General features: G+C 38.8%; 1 protein-coding gene and 1 pseudogene across 1 annotated transcript; both read left to right on the forward strand.

The window, feature by feature from the left end:
- Window positions 1-4,789: 4,789 nt before the first annotated feature.
- LOC129511033 (keratin-associated protein 10-7-like) lies at window positions 4,790-22,745 on the forward strand (annotated as a pseudogene).
- Window positions 22,746-24,700: 1,955 nt separating this feature from the next.
- On the forward strand, window positions 24,701-25,879 carry LOC129504490 (keratin, high-sulfur matrix protein, B2A-like). The gene has a single exon (XM_055317215.1). It carries the CDS (start codon window positions 24,756-24,758, stop codon window positions 25,257-25,259), a length of 504 nt encoding a protein of 167 aa, XP_055173190.1. The 5' UTR covers window positions 24,701-24,755; the 3' UTR covers window positions 25,260-25,879.
- The last annotated feature ends 960 nt before the right edge of the window (window positions 25,880-26,839 follow it).

Genomic DNA, 26,839 nt, shown 5'->3' on the forward strand with positions numbered 1-26,839 from the left:
TTGCCATATATTTAAATTGCAAATAAACTGTAAAATATTCAACTATTTTGTGAGGAAAAATGTATTATGCATGTCTTTTTTTTTAAAGATTTTATTCATTTATTCATGAGAGACCCAGAGAGAGAGAGGCAGAGACACAGGCAGAGGGAGAAGCAGGCTCCATGCAAGGAACCCGACATGGGACTCAATCCCCAGACCCCAGGATCTCACTCTAGGCAGAAGGCAGGTGCCAAATTGCTGAGCCACCCAGGGATCTCCGTAGTGTGCATGTCTATATATGTTTATGCCTAAAAATTACCTAAAACATTATGTAACAAAATCTAAGAGTAATTGGAGATAATATTCAGTTTCTTCTTTATATTTTTCTTAATTGCATAATTTCAATGAACATATATTTTCTTTTTAATTAAATGTACTGTCTAAAACCTCTATCTATTTGGGGAGAAATATTTAAAGTTTTCTCATGATTATGCTCTGCTTTTATTTATTTTAAAGATTTTACTTATTTATTTGACACAAAGAGAGAGAGAGAGCACAAGTAGAGGGAGAGGCAGAGGAACAGGGAGAAGCAGAGGAGCCTGCCCTCTCAGCACGGATCCTGAGGCGGGGCTCCATCCCAGGACACTGAGCCAAATCATGACCTGAGCCTAAGGCAGATACTTAACTGAATGAGCCACCCAGGTGCCCTTATGCTATGCTTTTAGAAACCTACCTATAAGAGTCTAAATGGATTTAAAGCAGATAATTAGACAGTAGCTATCTGTACTTTTAAGAAGTACTTTATTATATTTATTCCCCAAATGAATGAGAACATATAATGTTTGTCCTTCTCCGACTGACTTACTTCACTCAGCATAATACCCTCCAGTTCCATCCACATTGAAGCAAATGGTGGGTATATATTGAAAAGAATACCATTATGTTATGTAGGGTGGACTTTTCTGATATCTTTAAACTCTGATCAAATTATTAAACAGTCATTCGTATTTTAACTTTTCAAGATCATCTCAGTTGCATAAAATAAGAAGTGCAATTTGATATGTTCCAATTAAGAACTTTTTAAGATTGTTAGCAGTTTCAAATTACAGGTACAATTATTTTTGTCCATTTGTATAGACGATTGAGAATTAAGAACACAAGACAATATTTTCCATGTTAAAATTTGTTCATAATGCTATTGTTGAATGGTAGTGTTAAATAAAGCCCTACCATTAGTAATACAAAATAAGTTGCCCATCACCCTCAGGAATCTGCCTGTATTACTTTTAAGTCTTTTTTAAAGGATGTTTTTCTAAGAGTTCACTCTGTGTTTGCATGGACTGTGGGGTTCTCAGTCGGGTTCAGGACACTATCCACAATTCCGACATATATGCTTCTTGTAAATTCTGCAACAATAACCTAACTCCCCTTTCCAGAAACTAGTTTTAAAAAGAGGGAGCTTCATATCTTCCTTCTAGGCATTTTTATTTTATGTCATGCTATTAATGAAACTCTCCAATAGATAATCTTATTTAGACTATTTTCTGTGGTGACTGGGCAAACAGCTGGCCATTTGCCATATCAGATATGTTCATCTAATTCTAAATTCAAAATTTAGAGTTTATAAGGCACCCACATAACATGGCTTTTTAAAATATATTAATCTACCTAAGAAACATAAGACAGTTGATAAGCCAGGCACTGTTCTTCATGCTTGACAAATAATAGCTTATTTAGGGTCACAACAGTTTGGGTGTGTACTATCATTACTCCTCCTGGCCCAAGGACACAATGCCAGTAAGTGGCTAAGTTTTCAGTGAATGTTATCTAGTTTTAGGATAAGTGACATTAAAAAATATCATGACTTGCCAACAATGTCAAATCATAGAGTTCTGTGGCATAAATTATTGAAACATGACCCATATTTTTTCTGCCTAGAGATGAAGTTTGAATATGGTTGGGGATGAGCATCCTAGACTGAACTTAGACTCTAGAATTGCTTACTGAGAAACTCGTGGACTCTCTTTGTGGATCTTTATAAAAGGCAAAGACAAATCTCTTTGGAATGATTTTGGATCAAAAGTGTTCAGAGTAGAAAAATTAGTCTTGTTAACTTGAGGATTTAAGTATCTTCTGAAAAGGCCCCCTTTGCATAAAATGTGGTTATCATGAAAACCCCCAATAACATGAAAAACTGATTGTGAGACATATGCATTGAAAAGAGCAAAGTACAAGCAACAAATACAAAAATCTGTAAGCGGGACTACATCAAACTAAAAAGCTTACGAATAGCAAAAGAAACAATGAACAAAATGAAAAGGCAACCTACCAAATGAGAGAAAATATTTGCAAACCAAATTTATATCTTATAAGGGGTTAATATCCGGAATATATAAGAACTCCTACAACTCAATAGCAAAAAAACAAACAAAAAAACCCAATTTGATTGAAAAATGGGCAAAGGATCTGAATAGACATTTTCCCAAAAAAAGACATACAAATGCCAACAAGGTGCTCAATATCAGTAATCATCAAGGAACTGCAAATCAAAACCACAATGAGATATCACCTCACACCTGTTAGAAAGACTAGTATAACAAGATAAGATACAACAAATGCTAGTGAAGATGTAGAGAAAAGGGAACCTTGGTAAGAATGCAGACTGGTATAATCACTGTGGAAAATGGCATGGACACTCCTCAAAAAATTAAAAATAGAACTACCAGCTGAGCTAGGCAATCCCACTTATATATATCTGAAGGAATATATATATATCTGAAGGAGACAAAATTACGGTGTCAAAGAAGTATCTGCCTTCCCATGTTCATTACAGCATTGTTCACAAAAGCCAAGGCATGAAAGCAATGATAGATGAATAAAGAAAATGGGAAAACATGAGATATATGTATACACACACATATACATGGCATAAATATATGAATAATATATATGTGGTGTGTGTGTATATTCCAAGAGAAGTCTTGGGATAACTGTGTTTTGTACATGCGTAATGAAGTATTATTCAGCCATAAAAAAAGAATGAAACCTTACCATTTGTAACAACATGGATGGACTTTGAGGGCACTATGCTAAGTGAAGTAAGTCAGAGAAAGACAAATAATGTATAATCGCACTTACAGGTAGAATAAAAAACATCAAATTAATAGAAACAGAGCATAAAGGTGGTTGTCAGAGGCTGAGGGTAGAAGAAATGGGAAGATTTTGGTCAAATGATACAAATTTCAGTTATGAGTATCAGGGATCTTATGTACAGCATGGTGACTAGTTAACAATACTATATTATACATTAGAAAGTTGCTATGAGAGTAAAGCTTTAATCTTCTCACCATAAAAACAATAATAACAAAAGATAATTATGTGGGGTACGGTGAAGAATGTGTTGACTAACCTTATTGCAGTAAGCATCTTGCAATATATACATGCACCAAATCACAATGTACACTTCAAGCTTACACAATGTTGTATGTCACTTATATCTCAATAAAACTGGGACAAAGAAAAAGAACAACAAAAAAGAGCAGAATATACAAGTTTTTATCTTGGTTCTGGTTATGCTTTGAAAAAAAAAGTCATGTGGGTCCCTGGATAAGAGATAGAACATGAAATATGAGAGAGTTGAAGGTCTTCATTGATGAGACCATGCTTCATTTCTCCCTCTTCTGTCTCCTCAGTTATGACTATATATTCAGTCAGTTTATATTCCTTTTAAACTTTTAAAATTATGTTTAAAAATCCATTTGGGGAGCTTTAGTTCCTGGGGCTTGAGGTACATTCTTTTGAATGATGGGAATGATCCTAAAGTGACTCAAAACCCTGCCTGGTGAATAATAAGAGGGAAAAGCTGAAAAGTAACGAGACTTCTTCCCCCCATGCAATTCCCCAAGAGCCTCTGATGACCCTTTCCTAAGAAGCATGTCTACCACACTTCCAGCAGTACTGTCACAGAACAGCTATGCAGTCCCCTATATAAGTTTTCTGATCAATGTATTGTCTACGTCAGCAATGCTGGTTAGAAACCCTCCATCTTGTCAGTCATAGTGCCCATGTCAAATATATTAAGAAAAAATTTCCCATTACATGATTCTTTATCATATACACAAGAAAGGCAAATATAAAAAAAAATGTCATGTCTCAGAGATAAAAATCAACATTCTGTAGCCAGAAGGACGACAGTTGCTCAAGCCTGAACAGAAGAAAAGAAAAGAAAAACAATGGAGGGCAGCTGTGGATATTTTATTCCAATTCTTAGCTGGTTTACAAAAATAACCTTTTATCTTTCCCAACAAGTTATCTGAGCTGCAGTCTTATTCAAGGTACATGCATTCCATTATCAAGTGATAGGTCAATAAAGTCCTAAGGAGTCTACACCCAAGGACATGTCTAATACCTGTCTGATTCACATACAGGTTTCTCAGGGCATCTCCTAAGGGTCAAGTACAAGATCCAGTCAGTTCTCTAGAAACCCCTATATATTTAATTTATTTTAAAACTTGCAGTTCTTTTAGGATCATTTTCTCCAAGATTCATCAGGTGCTTATCTACCCAAAATATGCATCAAGAGCTGCTATCACCTAAAATGACTGTGAGTGCTTAGATTTTGATGATGAACAGCATGTATATATCCATATTTAGGAATGCAACAAGAGTTCTGTAATGAGATCATGAGTATGTCACAAGCAATGCAATCATTTAGTCAAAACAAAATCCTACTTAATTGGCCAAAAGATAAATGGGGGGTGGGGTGTCATCAGCACCTGAGCAGGGTATATAAAGGGCCCAAAGCAGGACAAAGACATTCACACCTGACAACACCCAAATCCTCTCATCAGTCCAAACCTAAACAGCCCCACATATCACCATGTCCGGCTCCTGCTGTGGTTCCATCTGCTCCTCCCAGGGCTGTGGCACAGAATGCTGCCAGCCCTCCTGCTGCCAGCCCTCCTGCTGCCGCGACCCCTGCTGCTGCCGCCCCGTGAGCTGCCAGACCACTGTGTGCCGCCCCGTGACCTGCACCTGCCGCTGCACGCGCCCCATCTGTGAGCCCTGCCGCCGCCCTGTGTGCTGTGACCCCTGCTCCCTGCAGGAGGGCTGCTGCCGCCCCATCAGCTGCTGCCCCACGTCCTGCACTGCCGTGGTCTGCCGCCCCTGCTGCTGGGCCTCCACCTGCTGCCAGCCCATCTCTGTGCAGGCGCCCTGCTGCCGCCCCTCCTGCTGCCAGCCTGCCCCCTGCCGCACCACCTGCAGAACCTCCCCCTGCTGCTAAGAAGTGTATCGACTGTCTAGAACAAGCTATCAACTTTCTGGAAACGTCGTACTCCCATCTCTACCTAACAAACCTCCTGCCCTGAACTATCAAGACCCCAAGTCAACCAGAGGTTGAATGGAAATACAGGCTCACTTATTAAGACTTGGGCTGTTCTCAAGTCTTTGTAACACTATCAACTCCCTTCTTCCCACTGTCGATCTTAGATCTTGCGGCATGCTTGTTTTCTAATAAACTTCTCATCTTTGGCCTAGAAAATATATTTTTGGTTTTACTTGTTCATTCTAATTTTTTTCATTAAGTTTATTTTTTATTTTACTTAAATCAATTTGCCAACATATAAAATATACTGATTGCCTACCATCTGCAAGTCACAGGCTAGATGGTATATGAGAAAATTAAAATTGAGTTAAAAATGGTCCCCTCTTCAAGAAACTTCTAGGAAGATAAAAGAAATTCACAATGATGCAACTAAAAATTATAAAATGAAAAAAAGTGCAACATACATTGGTGTCAACAGAGAAATCGGTATTGACTAGGGAGGGTGAACAAGGAAAACTGAGAAGGGAGCTAGGATTTTGTATAGGTTAAGATTTTGGCATGCAGGTATAAAAGACGATGGCATTCTCAACACTGGTAATAATACACATGAAGGTATGGAGAGAGGGACTGTTCAGAGGATAGTTTGGCTGGGAACACTGGATATATGTAGAATGATCGCGGAAAATAAATTTGGAAAATGTGTATGCTTTGAATACTAACCAAAGGAGTGTGTCCTTAGTGCAGTAAGTACTAGGGAGCTTTTGAAAGTCTTGGGGCAAGTGAATGGCACAAAGGGTACTGGGTATCAGCATGATCCTTATGGTAGCTGCTTATCAAAAATAAGGCCAAAGGCTAGACATATAATAGCTATACAGAAACAATTCAAGAGGCCATTGTACTGGTCCAAGTGATATACAGTAAGAACTGACCTACAATGATAGCCATGGAATAAAGAAGACACAAAGAGTAGGGCAGACATAGAAACTCAGAAGATATATTACCTAATTGTGGGAAACAAATAGTTAAGAATGAAATGTGTTGGGATGCCTAGGTGGCTCAGCAGTTGAGCATCTGCCTTCAGCTGAGGATGTGATCCTGAGGTCCTGGGATCGAGTCCCTTAACAGTCTCCCTGCAGGGAGCCTGCTTCTTGCTCTGCCTATGTCTCTGTCTCTAATTAATAAATAAATAAAATATTTTAAAAAATCAAATGTGTTATTGCAGCTTTAGGTAAAATTCTTCTGTCAGAAGACACCTAAAAGAATCTTAACATATTCATGCTTATTTACTGTATGTTTACTACTCCATAGCATTTCTGCCCACTATTAGTATTTCTATTCTTGAGCTATTTTAAAGTATTTTTTAAAAATAAGGAGACAAAGAGTTTTAATACTTAATTGATCCTGGAAAACAGCATGGTATAAAATAAAATGAATTGATGTAGGAGGGAGAGATAGAAGTTTTATACCCAGCTCTTCTGGCTGTCTATTGTGTGAATAAGCAAGTCACTAATCTCTCCAAAATGCAGCCACTCCTAGACTCAGTAGTAGTCTAACATCAACTGATGCCAAGAGGAAATTAAAAGCAGTCTATAGCAAAAAATCAGTGTTCCAACTTAAAACTATAAGGATGGATGTTAGTATATTTGAATCTTTTCCTTGATTCATCCCTCCTATCAGTACTACAATGATTTGTACACTAGAGCAAGATATGAGGCAGACAATTAGAAACGACAAATACCCACCATTTGCTTCAACGTGGATGGAACTGGAGGGTATTATGCTGAGTGAAGTAAGTCAATCGGAGAAGGACAAAAAGTGTATGTTCTCATTCATTTGGGGAATATGAATAATAGTGAAAGGGAATATAAGGGAAGGGAGAAGAAATGGGTGGGAAATATCAGAAAGGGAGACAGAACATAAAGACTTCTAACTCTGGGAAATGAACTAGGGGTGGTGGAGGGGGAGGAGGGCAGGGGGTGGGGGTGAATGGGTGACGGGCACTGAGGGGGACACTTGACGGGATGAGCACTGGGTGTTATTCTGTATGTTGGTAAATTGAACACCAATAAAAATTAATTTATTAAAAAAAAGATATGAGGCAGACAGATTGAACCTCCCTTCTGCACAACCCTTTAGTTGCTCTGTGCATAATATGATGATTTAATAAACATTTGATACTTATAAAAACAATGATGTCAGTTTCTTTTAAAAATGTCAGTTTCTATAACTATACAATCAAATGTTTGGACAAAACAATTTATTGTTTTTGATCTCTGATACTTGATGATTCCTTCAACCACTTTTCAACTTCATGTGGTCATGGTTATCATATGACATGAATATCTTTCTTGATACTGGCATGAATCACATTCTAATGTAATTCTATCACTGTTCATACCAATACTTCCACCTCATAAAAAGCTAACTATGTGCTTCTATTCAAGATTGGAAGGAAAGAATAAACCTACCACAAATAGCAATAATATGCTCTTTTGGCCACCACTTCTTTTTTTCATTTCCCCCCATGTAAACACTACACATTCTTCTTTTGACAACATGTTCTTTCTTTTGGCAACCACCAAAACTGTTTCAAATTTATTTTGCTTAATGTATATCCAGCTTTCTGGCTATGTACTGTGTAAATGGAGCAGCTAGTCACTTACCTCTCCAAATTATAGTCATTCCTAGATTCAACAGTATTCTAACATTGGCTGGTGGTGAGGGGAAATTAAAAGTGGTCTATATCAAAATATCAATCCTTTTCCACCTATACCTATTGAATGATATTTTATCATTCATTTCCTACCCTGCCTTATATGCACTGTAATCCAGAAAGGATATTTCCTAACTCCTGCTTTTCCTTTTAGTGGTTCCCCTTCGTAAATTCAATTGTTGTGCTCTTTGGTCTAATATCCTTTCACAGGACACATGGTGATTACATAAATTGAAAATAAATCCCACTTATGAGAAATAAATACTGTCTAGATAATCTATATAGCAGTGATTTTTATCGTTCATAGAAAAATGTAAATTACACTTACATTTCTGTGTGGTATTTTCCTCATTATTGGCTATGAATTTTAGCCTTTCTTTTAAATTTTGGCTAATAAAATATCTGTAGTAAATTGGAATGGAACAGTTTTTATTCTCTACATCTTCCTGAGTGATGTTTTCTCAAGTCTGAAGTGTGAGATTCAGGAGAGATCATGGAAATTGGGAGAGATCCAATTTCTGGAAAAATCTATGGATTTCTATCAATGTGAAGTTTATCAGAGTTTCTATCTGACTAACTATAGAGACTAAAATCTTATTAATAAAAAAATTAAAATGTCTTACATAGGAAAGTCAATTGTTACTAATTTTTTCTGGAGATTTGAGTTTGGTGAATATGACCCTAAAATCACATCATCTTATGAGTGAGAGTCACTTTGTCATGTGATGCAGAATGGAAGCTGAGACTTGAGGAGAAATTACAGCATTGTTTGGAAATGAAACAATAACATTTCTATTAAGGACGAAACATTTAGTGAATATTAGCTGAGCAATAAGGAAAAACCAATCTGAGGATGCATTTAAAATAACTCAATATTTGAACAATCAAAGGACTCTGGAAAAGCTTGTTTAAAGAGTAACAAGATAAAAATGCTGTCCATCACAAACAAAGGAACTGGCCAAGACCTATAAAAGGCCCAAGTGGAATAAGCAGCTCTCACTCAGAAACTCCACTAAGCAACCCAACTCTCAACCCAGCTCCTGACCATGGCCTGCTGCTCCACTAGCTTCTGTGGATTTCCCACCTGCTCCACCAGTGGGAACTGTGGCTCCAGCTGCTGCCAGCCTAGCTGCTGTCAGACCAGCTGCTGCCAGCCAACCAGCTGCCAGACCAGCTGCTGCCAGCCAACTTGCTGTCAGACCAGCTGCTGCCAGCCCAGCTGCTGTCAGACCAGCTGCTGTGAGACTGGCTGTGGCATTGGTGGTGGCCAGGAGGGTGGCAGTGGAGGTATGAGCTACCGAGTCAGGTGGTGTCGCCCTGACTGCCGCGTGGAGGACACCTGCCTGCCCCCCTGCTGCGTGGTGAGCTGCACACCCCCAACCTGCTGCCAGCTGCACCATGCCCAGGCCTCCTGCTGCCGCCCATCCTACTGTGGACAGTCCTGCTGCCGCCCAGCCTGCTGCTCCTACTGCTGCCAGCCCACCTGCTGCCAGCCCACCTGCTGCCAGTCTACTTGTTGAAAACCTCATTCTAAAGGAATCCTGAGAAACTGGTCCTTCAAAATGAGCCAATGTAGAGTCCCAACAACATCTGAGCTCTAATACTCAAAATCCAGCTTGCAAACTCTTATCACATGACTACATAATTTTCCTAAGATGTGAATTAATTTATAATTGAAGACCAAAAATATTTCATAAACCTCGATATGAACAGAAGTCCTACAAGTTTAAGAGAAATATGTAAAATTTTACTATAAATATCTGAAGCAGCTCAACAGCTCTTTGGAGTTGGGATTTAATAAAATTTTTATTCTTCAGTGATGAAGTCATTGTTGGAGCTTTCTTTTCTTTGGAATTTTTTATTGCTATTGGGTACTTGGATTTTTCAAAATCTCAATAACTATGCTATGACAGTATGGTTTTCTTAATTTTTGTCCTGTTATAAAGGTCTTTGAAAGATGGATTTTCTTTGTTTTGCCATTAAATAGTCTAATATCTGCAGCCAAAATCTATTATTAAAAGAATCTATCAGAAAAAAAAAGAATCTATCGGTATTTAAGAATTATTCCCCAAGGTCCTCACATATGCAAACTGATGGGCTAGGTGTTCCAGAAGATCAATTTTACAAAAAGGAATTTTTATGTCATTTAGCTTCTTGAGGTGTTACCAAATCTTTTTATTTCAGTCACATGACTCAGTGTACAATTCTTTCAATTATCAAGGGTATAAAAGGGTAATACATAATTGGAAAGACAGTAAACATAAGATTTCAAATTACTAGCATAAGATGTAAAGGCATCCTGAGTTCTTGTCACTACTTGGTAACTAAGAATCTATGGATTATTGAGCAAGGCCTTTTGCCTGCCTGGGCACCAGTTGAAGGCCTGGAAAATAAGAGAATTGACTTTCATTGCTTACAAGATCCCTCTCAGGCAGAGGATAGATTATTTCCTAAACAGGTAATAATGCACTGACAATTAGTCTCTTCAGATACCCAATAGGGAAAAAGTATTCAGTGGTCAAATAATGTTGCATGCATTTTCACCATCTTTAAGGTTTATATAAAGCACAATAGAATATTAAAGAAAGCTCTAAAACTATTATTCCCAAATTGATTTAATCAGGGAATCTTCCATTTATTTATTATTAACTAACATCCTGTAACACTAGTATTCCTCAAAATATACTTTGGAAAATGATGAAAGGGAATTTCAACTAATGTTTCTATAACATCTATACAGTTCTTTCATGTATTGTTAAGTAGAAAACGAATATTCATTACAGGAAGGGTTTAAGCAAGCATGATACTGGCATTCACTATGTCCAGTCTTATTCTAATCTCCAGAGAGAGAGGTCTAGAATGAAGCAAGGATGAAATAAAAAAACACATAATAAGACCTTCCATTTTAATGGATAAAATTTTTAATTATAAAATCAAAGTGGTAAACGAGTAGCAGGAGATAAAGGGAAATGGGGAATGATTACTAAAGATTATTAGTTGATGAAAAAGTTTTTAAGCTAGAGAAAGGAATGGCGGTTGCAAAACATTATGGATGCACTAAAAGTCATTCAATTGTACATTTTAAAATGGTTTAGTATACATTATGTGAATTTCACTTCAACTTAAAAAACTAAGTCAAAGGGATGGGGTTTCCACTAACACGACTTAACCAGCATTAGAAAAAAAGCACCACCTTTAGGTAGACACAGTCTATAGAATATACAGCTTACTGATCCTATAGCATCTTTGTGTGAAAAAGGTTCTCCCTCCTCTGAGAGGACAGAGCCTCCCATCAGGGCACAACCTACACATTCATACACAATGTGTCTAAAACATGTTCAACACTCTACGTCCCTCATATACCACTCTCTTAGCTTCCAACAGATTAGGAAGACTTAGGTTGGATGCACCTTTTACTTAGAAGGGCTTCAGATTGAAGCACCAAAAGAGCCAAGTGGACATGCAGAAGAGAAGAAGATCTTATTACTTGATATAGAATAAAAAATTGGGGATGTTCAACTGGTTGGCATATCAACCATATCTTATCACTCAGGAAAGTAAGGCAGAGGCAACTGAATTAGAGAACTAGTAAAATGGACTTTAAGGAATTGAGAGAAGCCCCAAAATTTACAATAAGAAACTCAGAATCTTGATCTCTTAAAGAAAAATAACTCAATATATAAGTATCTATAAACAGAAGGTAAACATTCAATAATAAAAAACAAACACATCCTTTCTTCTTTTGGTACTACTGTGTCTGGGCCCCATCACTTAAATGAAGCAATGAAAACCAAAGAGAATAAGCAAAGTAATAAAATAGTTTTAAATGTAAAATGACTAGCATTCTTTTCTCAAAGAAGACCACAGATAAAGATATCCAGCATTTAAACAGGACAGAAAATCTACACAGAAACATCATGAATGATTATAACTTCTTACTCTGTATGAGAACCAATCAAGAAGAAGTGGATTTAAGCGGTAGGAGAAAATAATTTTATTTTCTTAATTTATTTGGGAAGGTAAGGGAATGTTCAGATTTGTCTGTGGCAGAGGAGTAGAATTCTCAAATTTTAAGTGTCATACCTTATGTGATGGTTAATCTTATGTATCAACTTGACTGGTTTAAAGGAGATATGGTTTAAAAGAGAGCTGGTAAAACATGATTCCTGGGTATGTCTGTGAAGGTGTTTACAGAAGGAATTCACATATGAATCTGCAGAATGAGTAAAGAAGATTGTCTTCACCAATGTGGGTGGGTATCATCTACTCCATTGAGACCCGGAATAGAACAAAAAGGCAGAGAAAGGGTGAACTGTTCTATAGCTCAAGCTGGGACATCCATTTTCTGCCTTTAGACTTCACTGCTCCTGGTGGGACTTCTCAGGCTCCATATCTGTGTGAGCCAATCCCTCACAATAAATACACACACACACACACACACACACACACACACACATCCTATTAGTTCTGTTTCTCTGGAGAACCCTTACTAGAATATCTTATTCTTAATAATTCTCTGAAGGCAATTAAAGCCCAGAAACATGAAAACTGAGTTAAGTTTTGCACCAATGTTAGCTGCTAAAAACAGTGCCACACCAGAAAAGTACAGAAATAGAGATTTAACAAACAACATTACTATCTCCAGTGCCTTTATCAGGAGGTATTTCAACTCCTCAAACATCTGAATTGTTTGCAAGGGGAGATAAATGTTTTTAGTATCAGAGATTCTACTGAATTTAAATATGAATTAAATAGCTCCTGAGATTGTAATGGTGACAAATCTACATATTCCAAACATCCAAGGTAGAAAAATTAGTTAATCAAAGAATCTGTGATGTAGATTTGCTTAAGGAGAGGAGGCAAAAAAATTCACATACCTTTTAACTCAAAATTTGATGTGGGATTTGAAAGTGTCTTAATTCTGACTTGGGAAGAGTTATGATCTTAACTCAAAACTGTCATTTCTGGAGAAGCAGGACTGAACACCTGGTATTCTGATTCAACCTATATAAGTAGCATTTTAAAATTCATGTCCCTATAATAGAATCCATACTCAACAGAGACCAGGTCACCTTTCATTGCACCTGCACAAATTCGAATTATATTAGCTTTCAGTGAGTTGGACTAGTTTCTAATATGTACAGTAAACTGCATATTGCAGATCTAATACACATGCTCCAGTGTTAATACACTGAGTGTGATTTTTATGCAGTTAAGGACATTTAAACTATAGGACATTCTAATATCAAAATTTAGATAAAGTCACAAGTCAAATAGGTTAATAACCTTTTTAGCACTTGAGATTTTCTTGAAATGTGCTTATTATATAGTTAAAAAATAAAATTTTCAGAGAAGCCTCTAATTGTGTTGCTACTCACCCTAAGTGCTGCCTTTCTTCCTTTGACTCTAAAAAAAGTTTGAAAGTGGGCCACATTTTTACATCTTTTCTTACCCTTTGATTTTCTCTAGAACAATTGCTTACATTTGGAAAACAGTATTTTTTAAGATTTTATTTATTTAAGAGAGAGAGTGTGTGCATGTGTGTGTGAGAGAGAGAAAGAGAGAGAGAGAGGGAGAGATCACAAGCAGGGAGGAGGGCAGAGACAGAGGGAGAAGCAGACTCTCCACTGAGCAGGGAGCTGTGTCCATCCTAGGACACTGGGATCATGACCTGAGCAGAAGGCAGAAGCTTAACCGACTGAGCCACCCAGGCACCCTGGAAAAAAGTATTGACTATACTTGGTTGAAAGAGTTTAGTCTGGAGTCAGATGATGTGCGTTCAAATCTCAGATTCAGGGCAGCCCGGGGGGCTCAATGGTTTAGCGCTGCCTTCGGCCCAGGGCATGATCCTGGACACCTGGGATCGAGTCCCACATTGGGCTCCCTGCATGGAGCCTGCTTCTCCCTCTGCCTGTGTCTCTGCCTCTTTCTCTCTCTCTCTCTGTCTCTCATGAATGAATAAATAAAATCTTTAAAAAAATTCAGATTCACCACTTCTTGCTGTGAAACTAGGCAAGAGATGTAAATCTGTTTGAGGCTCAGTTTCATTACATGGATGATGGGAGTAGCTATAGGCGTGGCTCATGAGATCGCAGTAAAAATTAAACGAACTGATACAGGCAAAGTAGTCAGAACCATTTGGGCACCCAAGTGCTCCAGAAACTGTGATCAGTAACAATTCATCCACATTTCTCAGTCACCCAAAAAGCATCCCTTTTTGGCCAGCTGGATCACTTTGTTTCACAGTCAAATTGAAGATAAGAAAGATAAATGGGCAGTAGTTGACATCAGGGCCATGTTGCTGGGAATTAAACTGTCATGTGAGGCCCAAGAGCTCGATTATTAGGATCAACATTGAGTAATACTGACACTCCTTAAAGATGAGGCATTATTGGTCATTGCCCATTATTCTTAGGGCAATGACCAAATTTTAACAAATATGAGGGACTGTGGGATGTGTAGCCAATGAATGCCAATGATTACTTGACTGTGGTAAAGAATACTAATTGTAGACCAAATAAAATGAACTTTAAAAGCCTTTTAGAGGTTGAAAAATAACTCAGGAATAGGGCAATTATTATTCAGAGACAGATTATTTATACACAAACAAGAAAGAGATTTTGAGAATTATGTAAATCATAGCTAGCCAAGCCTTATAAAAGGCCCAGCGTGGAAGTCACCACCAAATCTCAAAAACTTCTCTTAGCAACTCAACTCTCAACCCAGCTCCTGACCATGGCCTGCTGCTCCACTAGCTTCTGTGGATTTCCCACCTGCTCCACCAGTGGGAACTGTGGCTCCAGCTGCTGCCAGCCTAGCTGCTGTCAGACCAGCTGCTGCCAGCCAACCAGCTGCCAGACCAGCTGCTGCCAGCCAACTTGCTGCCAGCCCAGCTGCTGTCAGACCAGCTGCTGTGGGACTGGCTGTGGCATTGGTGGTGGCCAGGAGGGTGGCAGTGGAGCTCTGAGCTGCCGAGTCAGGTGGTGTCGCCCTGACTGCCGCGTGGAGGACACCTGCCTGCCCCCCTGCTGCGTGGTGAGCTGCACACCCCCAACCTGCTGCCAGCTGCACCATGCCCAGGCCTCCTGCTGCCGCCCATCCTACTGTGGACAGTCCTGCTGCCGCCCAGCCTGCTGCTCCTACTGCTGCCAGCCCACCTGCTGCCAGCCCACCTGTTGTGAGCCCACCTGCTAAAAGCCAGGTTGTTGATTTTTGATTTGAAGTTTCAACTTCCAAATCAATTCATGAGCTAATTTTCTCCTCCACTTCTCATGGACCACTAACAAATTCTTGAACTTTTATATGGATTTTGTTGTGGGGGATACCACACATTTGGGCCTCACAGATCTGATTCCATTCAATTCTGGAAAGACCTCATTCTCCCCACTGAGATTGCCAAAATATAAATTTAACTCAAGAAATTGCCTTCAGGACGCATGTGAATTTACTCTCTATGACTCAGTGCCACTGATGCCACAGAAGAACCATCTGTCCTTCTCAGATATGTACACCTCCACTATGCCACCATTCTGCAAGCTGCAGTTTTTATGAATGGGAATTAATATACCAAGGTCTATTAAATTTTATTTGGTGCAACAAACATATCTATTCTTCTTCATTGAGTGTGTTCGTGATATGTATTTCATAAAAAGTCACTAAAGATTTTAGTCTGTTTTGGATATCCCACATTGCTGTCTAGGAAATTTGATCAGATCCAATGGATGTTAATCCCCATAGAAAGATAAAGCAAAGGCAGTTATATAGGGCCTCAGAAGTGGCACAGGCTCTATTTCCATATCTTGACCTCACAAAATGTTTCCATAGAGTTACAGAAATCGGGAACTCTGAATCCAGAGCCAGAATATGATGTATGTTTTTCAAGTCTATTAGAGGAATGTTCTTTCAGGCTATCTTCAAACTGTGGTAACATAAACTAGTATATTACACTCTTCCATTTATATGTAGCCTTGAAGAGTAAAGCAAGAGAGCTATAAGTTGGGGAAGACTCTCTGAGGAAATATACTTTTGGTTAGATAGAAATTTTTACTTTTCTTTTTCCAGTTTCTAAACTGAAAGTGAAGATAATAATGTAACGAATTTGGTTTAAAATTTTCAAAAAATGAAAAATAAAATAAAATTTTCACTTAGAAATACATACATTTATTTTACATACTACATAACAAATGTAAGTTTAACATACAATGAACGTACACATATTTAAATACAGCCTCAGGAAATGCTTCATAAATCTGGGCAGATTTTAGACAATGATTAGGATTAATTTGTGGTTTCTTGAAATTAGAAATGGAGGGAGCCAGGGGCTCTTGGGTGGCTCAGTCAGTTAGGCGACTGACTCTTGGTTTCAGCTCATGTTGTGATCTCTGGGTCAGGGGATCAAGCCCTGCACTGGGCTCTGGGCTTAACTCAGAGTCTGACTGGGATGCTCTCCTCTTTCTGCTCCTCCCTTCTGCTCTGTGTCTGTCTGTCTGTCTCTCTCTCTCTCCCCCTCTAAAAATAAATAAATAAAATAAATAAATAAATCCTTTTTTTAAAAGAACTGGAGGGAACTGAAGTTAATTCTTTTCTATTAAAAATACTTTAGTTAAGATTTTTTTTTAAATATTTTGTATTGGAATTCAATTTGCCAACATATAGTATAACACCCAGTGCTCATCCTGTCAAGTGCATCCCTCAGTGCCCATCACCCAGTCACCCCATCCCCCTGCCAACCTCCCCCTCCACTATCCCTTGTTCGTTTCCCAGAGTCAGGAGTCTCTCATGTTCAGTGAAAATTAACAAGACAGGAAACAACAAATGTTGGAGAAGACGTGGAGAAAGAGGAACCCTCTTGCATTGTTGGTGGGAATGTGAACTGGTACAAGCCACTCTGGTAATCTGTGTGGAGGTTCCTCAAAGAGTTAAAAATAGAACTGTCCTATGACCCAGCAATTGCACTACTGGGGATTTACCCCAAAGATACAGATGCAGTGAAAAGTTGAGACACCTGCACCCCAATGTTTCTAGCAGCAATGTCCACAATAGCCAAACTGTGGAAGGAGCCTCAGTGTCCCTCGAAAGATGAATGGATACTTTGGTTAAGATTACAATGCTTTATTCTTTCAAGGGTTAATGGAAATCAAGATTGGAAAGCATGAAAAAGGATAACGTGTAAGCAGAGAATCAGTTTTCCCAACATTTCCTCTAGAGATCTGATCCAACCCAGAAGACACCCTTGAACAACAGAACAAAAATGGAAATGTCTTCTTGTTCCTTTGATTTTAGCTATTGACCATTTTCAGGTAGCACTACCTAAGAGCTCCTTTTGAGAAAAAAGTATAAAGTAAAATGACAAGTGACTTGCAGAATAGAATGCAAATTTGGCTGTTTATCGTTACAATACACTGCCCATCATTCATTCATTTCTTGATTCAACAAGCATTTACTGAGTACTCACATTCAGGATGGTGCAGAAGGCACTACCTAGAATACTAAAATGGATCAGACATGGCAGATCATGCCCTTAAGGAATGAAGGATATGGTAGAGCAATTACACAATTTTAGCCCAGGGGTGTCTGAGAGATCATCTCATTTTACAGATGAATAAACCAATGTTCAGAGGGATTAAGTGACTTTTCTGAGGTCACAGAATCACTTAATGGTAGAACTAGTGTGAGAAGCCTGCTTAGTTTAATTAGTTCAATTTAGTTCTCATAATCACCTAAAGCTGGACTCCTTTAAAGTCCCCTCTTAGCTTAAAATTCTATGATTTTTTTTTCAAAAGCACCAACTAAAAACAATTGAGGATTTATCAACAGGGGGATGATTGAATAAAGTGTGGTATGATCATAGTCTGAAATATTGCATAGCTGTTTAAAAGAATGACTAATACATATGAGATATGGAAAAAATTAGATAACCTAGATAAAATGGATAAATTCCTAGAATCACATAATCCATCATGAATCATAAAGAAACAGAAAAATCTTAAATCTATCTATGAATCATGAAAAATCTAGAAAAATATGAACAGATCTGTAACTAATAAGGAGATTAAATTAGTAATAAAAAACCTCCCAACAAATAAAATCCAAGTACCAGAAGCTTCACTGGTAAATACTACCAAATACTTAAAGAAGAGTTGAAACCAATCATCCTCCAACTCTCCCAACAAAATAAATAGGAGGGAACACTTCCAGACTCACTCTATGAGGTTAGCATTACCCTGATACCAAAGCCAAAAACACTACGAGAAAACTAGAGACCAGTATCCCTGAAGAATATTGATGCAGTATTCCTCAACAAAATACTATCAAACAGAATTCAACAGTACAGTAAAAGGATTATATACACCATGACCTAGTGGGATTTTATCTTAAAATGCAAGGATGGTTCAACAGACAAAAATCAATGAATGTAATACAACACATAACAGAACAAAGAGGAGAAAACACTTGGTTATCTCAATAGACGGAAAAAAAAGGATTTGATGGAATATAACACTTTCATAATAATAAAAAAAACAGAAAACAAAACCACTCAACAAACTAGGAGTGGAAGGGAACTACATCAGCCTAATAAAAGCCATATATGAAAGCTCACACTAACATCATTCTCAGTGGTAAAAGACTAGAAAGCTTTTCCTCTAAGATTAGGAAAAAGAGGGACACCTGGGTGGCTTAGTGGTCAAGCATCTACCTTCAGCTCAGGGCTTGATCCCAGGGTCTTGGGATCAAATCCCACATCAGGCTCCCCACAGAGTGCCTGCTTCTCCCTCCGCGTATGTCTCTGCCTCTCTCTGAGTGTCTCTTATGAATGAATGAATAAAACCTTAAAAAAAAAAAAGATTAGTAAAAAAGAGAAGGGTGCCCACTTTTATTTATTCTATTTATCATAGTACTAGAAGTTCCAGCTAGAGCAATTAGATAAGAAAAAGAGGCAAAAAGCTTCCAAATAAGAAAGAAAAAAGTAAAACTGTCTCTACTTGCAGATGACATGATATGATATATAGAACACCCTAAAGACTCCACCAAAAGAAAAAAATTAGAAGAAAATGATTAGAACTCATCAACAAATTTAGTAGAGTTGCAGGATACAAAATCAATATACAAAATCAGCTAGATTTTTATATACTAACAACAATCTATCAGAAAGAGAAATTAAGGGGCCTGGGTGGTTCTGTCAGTTAAGCATCAGACTCCTGATTTCAGCTTAGGTCATGATCTCAGGGTGGTGAGATGGAGCCCCACATTGGGCTCTGCACTGGGCATGGAGCCTGTTAAGATTATCTCTCTCTCCTTCTCCCTCTGCCCCTCCTCCCTGCTCTCTCTCTTGCTCTCTCTCTAAAATAAAAACGTAAAAGTAAATAAAGATAAATTTTTTTAATAAATTAATTTTTATTGGTGTTCAGTTTACCAACATACAGAATAACACCCAGTGCTCATCCCGTCAAGTGTCCCCCTCAGTGCCCGTCACCCATTCACCCCCACCCCCCGCCGTCCTCCCCCTCCACCACCCCTAGTTCATTTCCCAGAGTTAGAAGTCTTTATGCTCTGTCTCCCTTTCTGATATTTCCCACACATTTCTTCTCCCTTCCCTTATATTCCCTTTCACTATTATTCATATTCCCCAAATGAATGAGAACATACACTGTTTGTCCTTCTCCGATTGACTTACTTCACTCAGCATAATACCCTCCAGTTCCATCCACGTTGAAGCAAATGGTGGGTATTTGTCGTTTCTAATGGCTGAGTAATATTCCATTGTATACATAGACCACAGCTTCTTTATCCATTCATCTTTCGATGGACACCGAGGCTCCTTCCACAGTTTGGCTACTGTGGACATGGCTGCTAGAAACATCAGGGTGCAGGTGTCCCGGCGTTTCATTGCATCTGAATCTTTGGGGTAAATCCCCAATAGTGCAATTGCCGGGTCGTAGGGAAGGTCTATACAAATAGCCAACAAACATTTGAAAAGGCATTTTCATGTCACTAGTCATTACAGAAATGCAAATCAAAACCACAACTGATAAACAACCTCATACCCACAAGACTGTCTAGTCTCAAAAAAAAAAAGTGCTAGCAAGGATGTGGAGAAATTGGAACCCTTGTGTACTGTTGGTAGAAATGTAAAATAGTGCAGCTACTATGGGAAACAGTATGGCAGTTACCAAAAAAACTAAAAATAAAATTACCATGTAACCCAGCAATTCCACTTCTAGGTATATACCCAAAGAATTTAGAGTATGATTTTGAAGAGTATATTTGTACACCCAAGTTCATGGTTATATTACTCATAACAGCCAAAAGGTTGGAAGCAGCCCAATGTCCATCAATGGATAAATGGATAAACAAACTGTAGTGTATACATCCAATGGAGTATTATTCAGACTTAAAAAGGAAGGAAATCCTGATATATTCTGTAACATGGGTGAATCTTGAGGACATTATGCTAAGTGAAATAAGCCATTCATAAAAAAGACATATTGTATGATTCCACTTATATGAGGCACCTATGTTGGTCAAATTCATCAATACGGAAAGTGATAAAGTGGTTACCAAAGGCCTAGGGAGAAAAGAATGGAAAAGTTGTTCTTTAATGCACAGTTTCAGTTTTGGAGGTTAAAAAGACTTCTAGAGATTGCGCACCAAAGTGAATGTGCTTCAGCCTAGTGAACAGTGCACTCAAATGGTTACGATGTTAAATTTTATATTATATGTATTTTATTATAAGTACAATTTTTTAAAAGATTTTATTTATTTATTCATGAGAAACATAGAGAGGAGAGAGAGAGAGGCAGAGACACAGGCAGAGGGAAAAGCAGGCTCCATGCAGGGAGCCTGACGTGGGACTCCATCTCGGGTCTCCAGGATCACGCCCTGGGCTGAAGGCGGCACTAAACCGCTGAGCCACCCAGGCTGCCCCACTATAAGTACAATTTTTAAAAAAATAAATACATATAGACCCCATTATTTACTTAACTAGATATATTTATGGTTTATGTCTGCAAAAGCAGGAAGAAGTGTCAAAGAATATGCACCAAACTGTTATTTCTGAAGTACTAGTTTTGGATCAGATGGATGTTTTGGGAAAGAGAGGAAAAATAATAATTTTTTTATGCACTTGTGTACTGTTTGACTTGTTAAAACACGTATTCATCACTGAATTTTATTTTTAATTTAGTAGAGTCAGAAAACAATCTACTAGCAAAAGTCATTAAAGGTTTCAACTGGGAATATGTACACTGGTGGTTGAAGGCAAAAATACTGGTTAGAGCTTTTAGTGTCCTATAACTTGCACAAACAGATCCTAGAAAGGCATAGTTCTTTTGGATGTTGATTAATTTGGATAGTCCATGTTTTGATGACCCTAATATCAGTCATTCCAAATCTGAACAAATTCTTTTTATGAAGTCCTGATCCCTAATTTAATGATCAGTTAGGAAGAAAATGTTCAGTTTAGATAAACTGGGTCTCAAGGTTAACAAAGGATAGGTATGGTAAAGCAAACCAGGGTTAGCCCAACTCTAATCTGTCATGTGATTTGCATAAAGAGGTGTTGCTCTGATTGGCTTCCATAATGATCCAGAGAGCAAAGACAAAACATAATGAGATTTAATTGAATAATGACCAAGCAGTCTATTGAAATGCTATTTATAACTTTCTAAACAACTCAAGTATCAGCCAATCAGAGACTTACTTTGCAAATGGTATCAAGGAACAATGCTGAGTGTTAGGGAAATAGGCAGCTCTAGGAAATATATAAAAGGCCAGATGTAGAAGGTGCAGCCAAAACTCAAAAACTTCTCTTTAACAACCCAGTTCTCAACCTAAGTTCTGACCATGGCCTGTTGCTCCACTAGCTTCTGTGGATTTCCCACCTGCTCCACCAGTGGGAACTGTGGCTCCAGCTGCTGCCAGCCTAGCTGCTGTCAGACCAGCTGCTGCCAGCCAACCAGCTGCCAGACCAGCTGCTGCCAGCCAACCAGCTGCCAGACCAGCTGCTGCCAGCCAACTTGCTGTCAGACCAGCTGCTGCCAGCCAACTTGCTGTCAGACCAGCTGCTGCCAGCCCAGCTGCTGTCAGACTAGCTGCTGTGGGACTGGCTGTGGCATTGGTGGTGGCCAGGAGGGTGGCAGTGGAGCTCTGAGCTGCCGAGTCAGGTGGTGTCGCCCTGACTGCCGCGTGGAGGACACCTGCCTGCCCCCCTGCTGCGTGGTGAGCTGCACACCCCCAACCTGCTGCCAGCTGCACCATGCCCAGGCCTCCTGCTGCCGCCCATCCTACTGTGGACAGTCCTGCTGCCGCCCAGCCTGCTGCTCCTACTGCTGCCAGCCCACCTGCTGCCAGCCCACCTGTTGTGAGCCCACCTGCTAAAAGCAAGGCTGCTGATTAATCAAGAATGAAATGGGAAGCTAAACCAGCTGCTCTGATCTCTGAAGAAGTGTTCAATTTTATTCCCATCATGACGTTTCTAAGCCGATCAGAAATAATGAGTCTTAATCAGGCCCCTCTTGGATGTGCTGAATTAGCACAGTGAATACATGTATCAATCAAAGTATCTAGATATCCTGCCTTGCTAGAGAAGGCATCAGGGTAGGGTATTTCTTTATTTCAGTGACATCTCCCGTCTCCTCCCTATCTCTTGATCCCTGCATATTTTTAGATTTGCTTTCTCCTTGAATATACTATTAATTTCAAATAAAATGTTTAAATGTGTAAAGCAAACTGAGTTATTTTCTTCTTTCTACCTCTAAGCTTATCCATCTTTAGTTGGAATTCAAGTTAGTTTAGTTGGATTTGCATTTTGATAATAATCTTAAAGCATAAACAAAGTATAAACTGGAAAGATTAAATATTAATTACATTATGCATGAATCCATCAGTAAGTAAAATGTTCCATGCGTTAAATAATCTTTATAGTTATTCAAATACTTAAAATGCCTGGGTGGCTCAGTGGTTTAGCGACTGCCTTCAGCCCAGGGAGTCTCGCATTGAGCTCCCTGCATGGAGCCTGCTTCCCCCTCTGCCTATGTCTCTGCCTCTCTCTGTGTCTCTCATGAATAAATAAATAAAATCTTTAAAAAAAAAACTTAAAATGCTCTAACCTATTATGATTAGGTCTAGACCAGTAAAGCCACTTTTGGCTAAAAATTTTAGGTTGCTCAAATCTATGAGATCTCCACCTAGATATACCTCTACCATTTTAATCTCCTTCCAGTTAGTTTATACACCAGATGGTTCTCCTTTGTGCATGCCTAATATCTAAAGATTATATTACTTACTAAATAGATTTTAAAATATCTACCAGATACTATCTATTAGATGGCATTTTCCAAGAGCATTTAGGTTTAATTCCTATGTCTTAGCCTATTATATTCTTCCCACTGATCCCCAAATTACTCTTCAAATTTCAACTCCCAACACTCACCTGCATTTACTGTAAGTGTGTATAAAGTGTATCTGATGTAAATGAGGGTAGAACAAAAAGCCAGGGAGATTCTCTGTGAGTTCTACCAACACCAATGGTCAAATACATGCATTAGATATCTCAAACTATATATGTTGCACTTTGTAATCCAATTTGAAAGATGTTCTCTTAGGAAGTTAACACAAATCTAGAACAAAAAATACATTTTACCATTTAATTTTTAATTCCTCATTAAGTATTTTAATGCAACATCCAAAATAAAATAGGACAAAATATAGGACACTTTATGTAAAATATTTTCCAAGTTATTTACTAGCTCCCAGCACTTACCTCTATCATTTAATTGGCAGCAATGATAGATCAAATTAATTTCAAAGAATATAATAAATGGCGATGCATTCTTCAAAACATCATAATTCCCAGATGGTTTTCCCTGAGACTTGGTTCAACTATTCAATGTAGAAAAATATTTCAGCACTTCCTAGTCTCTTTTGACAATAACAGGGACTCCTCCATGGAAGGTGCTACAGCTTGAAAGTTCTATTAAATCATTTGTAAGTGGTCCATGTGTCCATGAATCATGCCTTTTACTCCACCTATTCAAAATCAGATTCAGTGAGCATTTACTGAAGTTCTACCTGAGGCTTAGCACTCTGCTAGATACCTTTATATACACTATGTCACTTGGTTCACAAGAAAAGATTTCTCATCTAGAACATGAAAAATATTTACATATTTCAAACTGATTGAAATCAAAGGAATTATAACAGTAATTTGATGTGATGTTGGAGTAAACTAGAAGCTTTTAATTATGTATAACCAAAGGTACTCTTCTATTCAGAGGAAGTCCCAATGTCCTAAACTCAACAGAATTCAGTCTATACAGCCAGAAGGAAAAAAATAATAGTTGAAAATAAAAGCACAATTATCCTTAGCCTTAGAGATATGAATAGAGTGTCACGTGGAATAACCACCTCTACAAAATGAGGGTGTTGACATGGAGTAAAATGGACGGACTCTTTGAACATGGAAAACCACAAATGTATTCCAAAGTGCAAAGGACCAATATGAGGAGTCCAAATGAAACTATAAAACGAAGTAATTTCTAAACTGCTGCTCATAATGGGTCATAAGTATTTCAATGTAAGCCAATCAGAGGACCAATGAGGAACAAATTTAAACAAAAACAAGGAAGATATGTTAAGAATTTTATAAATAGAAGCTGGCTCAGATATATAAAAGGCCTGACATAGACCTTACCACCAAAACACCTCCAAGCAACCCAACTCTCAACCCAGCTCCTGACCATGGCCTGCTGCTCCACTAGCTTCTGTGGATTTCCCACCTGCTCCACCAGTGGGAACTGTGGCTCCAGCTGCTGCCAGCCTAGCTGCTGTCAGACCAGCTGCTGCCAGCCAACCAGCTGCCAGACCAGCTGCTGCCAGCCAACCAGCTGCCAGACCAGCTGCTGCCAGCCAACTTGCTGTCAGACCAGCTGCTGCCAGCCCAGCTGCTGTCAGACCAGCTGCTGTGGGACTGGCTGTGGCATTGGTGGTGGCCAGGAGGGTGGCAGTGGAGCTCTGAGCTGCCGAGTCAGGTGGTGCCGCCCTGACTGCCGCGTGGAGGACACCTGCCTGCCCCCCTGCTGCGTGGTGAGCTGCACACCCCCAACCTGCTGCCAGCTGCACCATGCCCAGGCCTCCTGCTGCCGCCCATCCTACTGTGGACAGTCCTGCTGCCGCCCAGCCTGCTGCTCCTACTGCTGCCAGCCCACCTGCTGCCAGCCCACCTGTTGTGAGCCCACCTGCTAAAAGCCAGGTTGTCATTTCCAATTGCCCAGGACACAATATCTCTGGATAGCAGATCTCCTCAATCACCCCTGGGCCATCAGAAGTTCTTAGACTTCCATTTAGGTTTAAGTTATGGAGTTACTAAGTATATGAGTTTTATCTGATTTCATCCTGCAGTGAATACCTTGGCTATCCACTGTGGTCACAGAAAAGCTGCAAACCTACCAGTTGGTTATCAAAATGCTTTGGATATACTATTTCTGATTTTTCTGTAGGGTTGAAAACTATTAATATTCTGTGGAATTAATCTTTGAGAACTATCCTCAAGTCTAATTCTTTTCCCTGCTTTATAATCCTTTTTTTCTAAGTTCTATTTACCTAACATTTTTTCTAACATCAAAGGCACCAGAGTAGAGTCAAGTGACTTTCCTCAGGTGTCATCAGAAAAAATGGAAGCTCTTCACCCAAAATTCACCTTCTAAGAAGTAGGCTAAACTTTTTCATATTTCAACATCTGATTCCAACCCTTTTTTTGCAGGGGGTGGGGATCATAATGATCTTGCCTGTTGGCTGTTTCAATTACACCTGTGATACAGTGTTTTCTGTCATTTCTTAATAAATATTATAACTGGGCAAATAAACCTTAGTCTGTGTTTCCACTTGTACATAGAATGGGTTAACTGTGATAATTTGTGAGTGCCTACTTGGAAGAAATACATTTGTTTCTTTTTAAAAGAAACTGAAATCATATATAGTGCATTCATTCATTCATTCTATAAATATTTATTGACCATCACTTCTAAGGCAAGGACTATGGAGATCAGGAAGATGAAGAATATCCTTGAGGACTTTGCTATGCATTAAGAAAAAGTGTATGTGGGAAAATAGCCACAAAAATGTAACAAGATAAACTATATTCTCCTTAGTTGGTAGAAAAAACTCTCCCTGTCTTAGGGAGATTCTTTTGTGGCCAACAAGCTCTGATGATCCAACTTACAACAGATACATCACATGTGACATACACATTGGCAAACCCAAAACCCTAAGAGAAGGATGTAAATAAGTAGACATAAGACAGAAGGATTTTTTTTTTTTACTTCAGAAAGGGAGTGAGGATAATAAAGAAGAGAGGAGAGACCCAGTCAGGAGGTCATGAATATTACCCTATGACTTATCCCCATTAAGTTACCAAACTCACACAATACTTAGAATAGGTCAGCTTCCCTATGAATATCAGTGGAAGAGCTGGATTTCATGTGTGGGTTGCTGCAAAAGGCGTTGGAAACAACCCAGGATGCAGACAGAGCAGGGGGATCTATAAGAAAGTAATGCCTCGGGAATGCTCAGAAACTGGAAAGGCTCTGGATGACCATTGCTATGGAAAGTAATATCTTGTTATGTAGACCGCAAAGAAGACAGAAGGGCCAGAAACAGGATTTCAAAAAGGAAAAAAATCACTTTGGGACTAGCAGGAGCTATGTTGGGAGCAACATCTGAAAAGGCTTCATAAGGGAGGTAATCTTTTGGGGCGCTGATGATCATTCTAAATGGAAGGAAAAGAGTTTAGCCTCCCCACCTATAAGAGTGGCAAAAATCCAAAG

This window comes from Nyctereutes procyonoides, unplaced genomic scaffold, assembly GCF_905146905.1.
Source record: "Nyctereutes procyonoides isolate TBG_1078 unplaced genomic scaffold, NYPRO_anot_genome, whole genome shotgun sequence".
NCBI classification, from domain to species: Eukaryota; Metazoa; Chordata; class Mammalia; order Carnivora; family Canidae; genus Nyctereutes; species Nyctereutes procyonoides.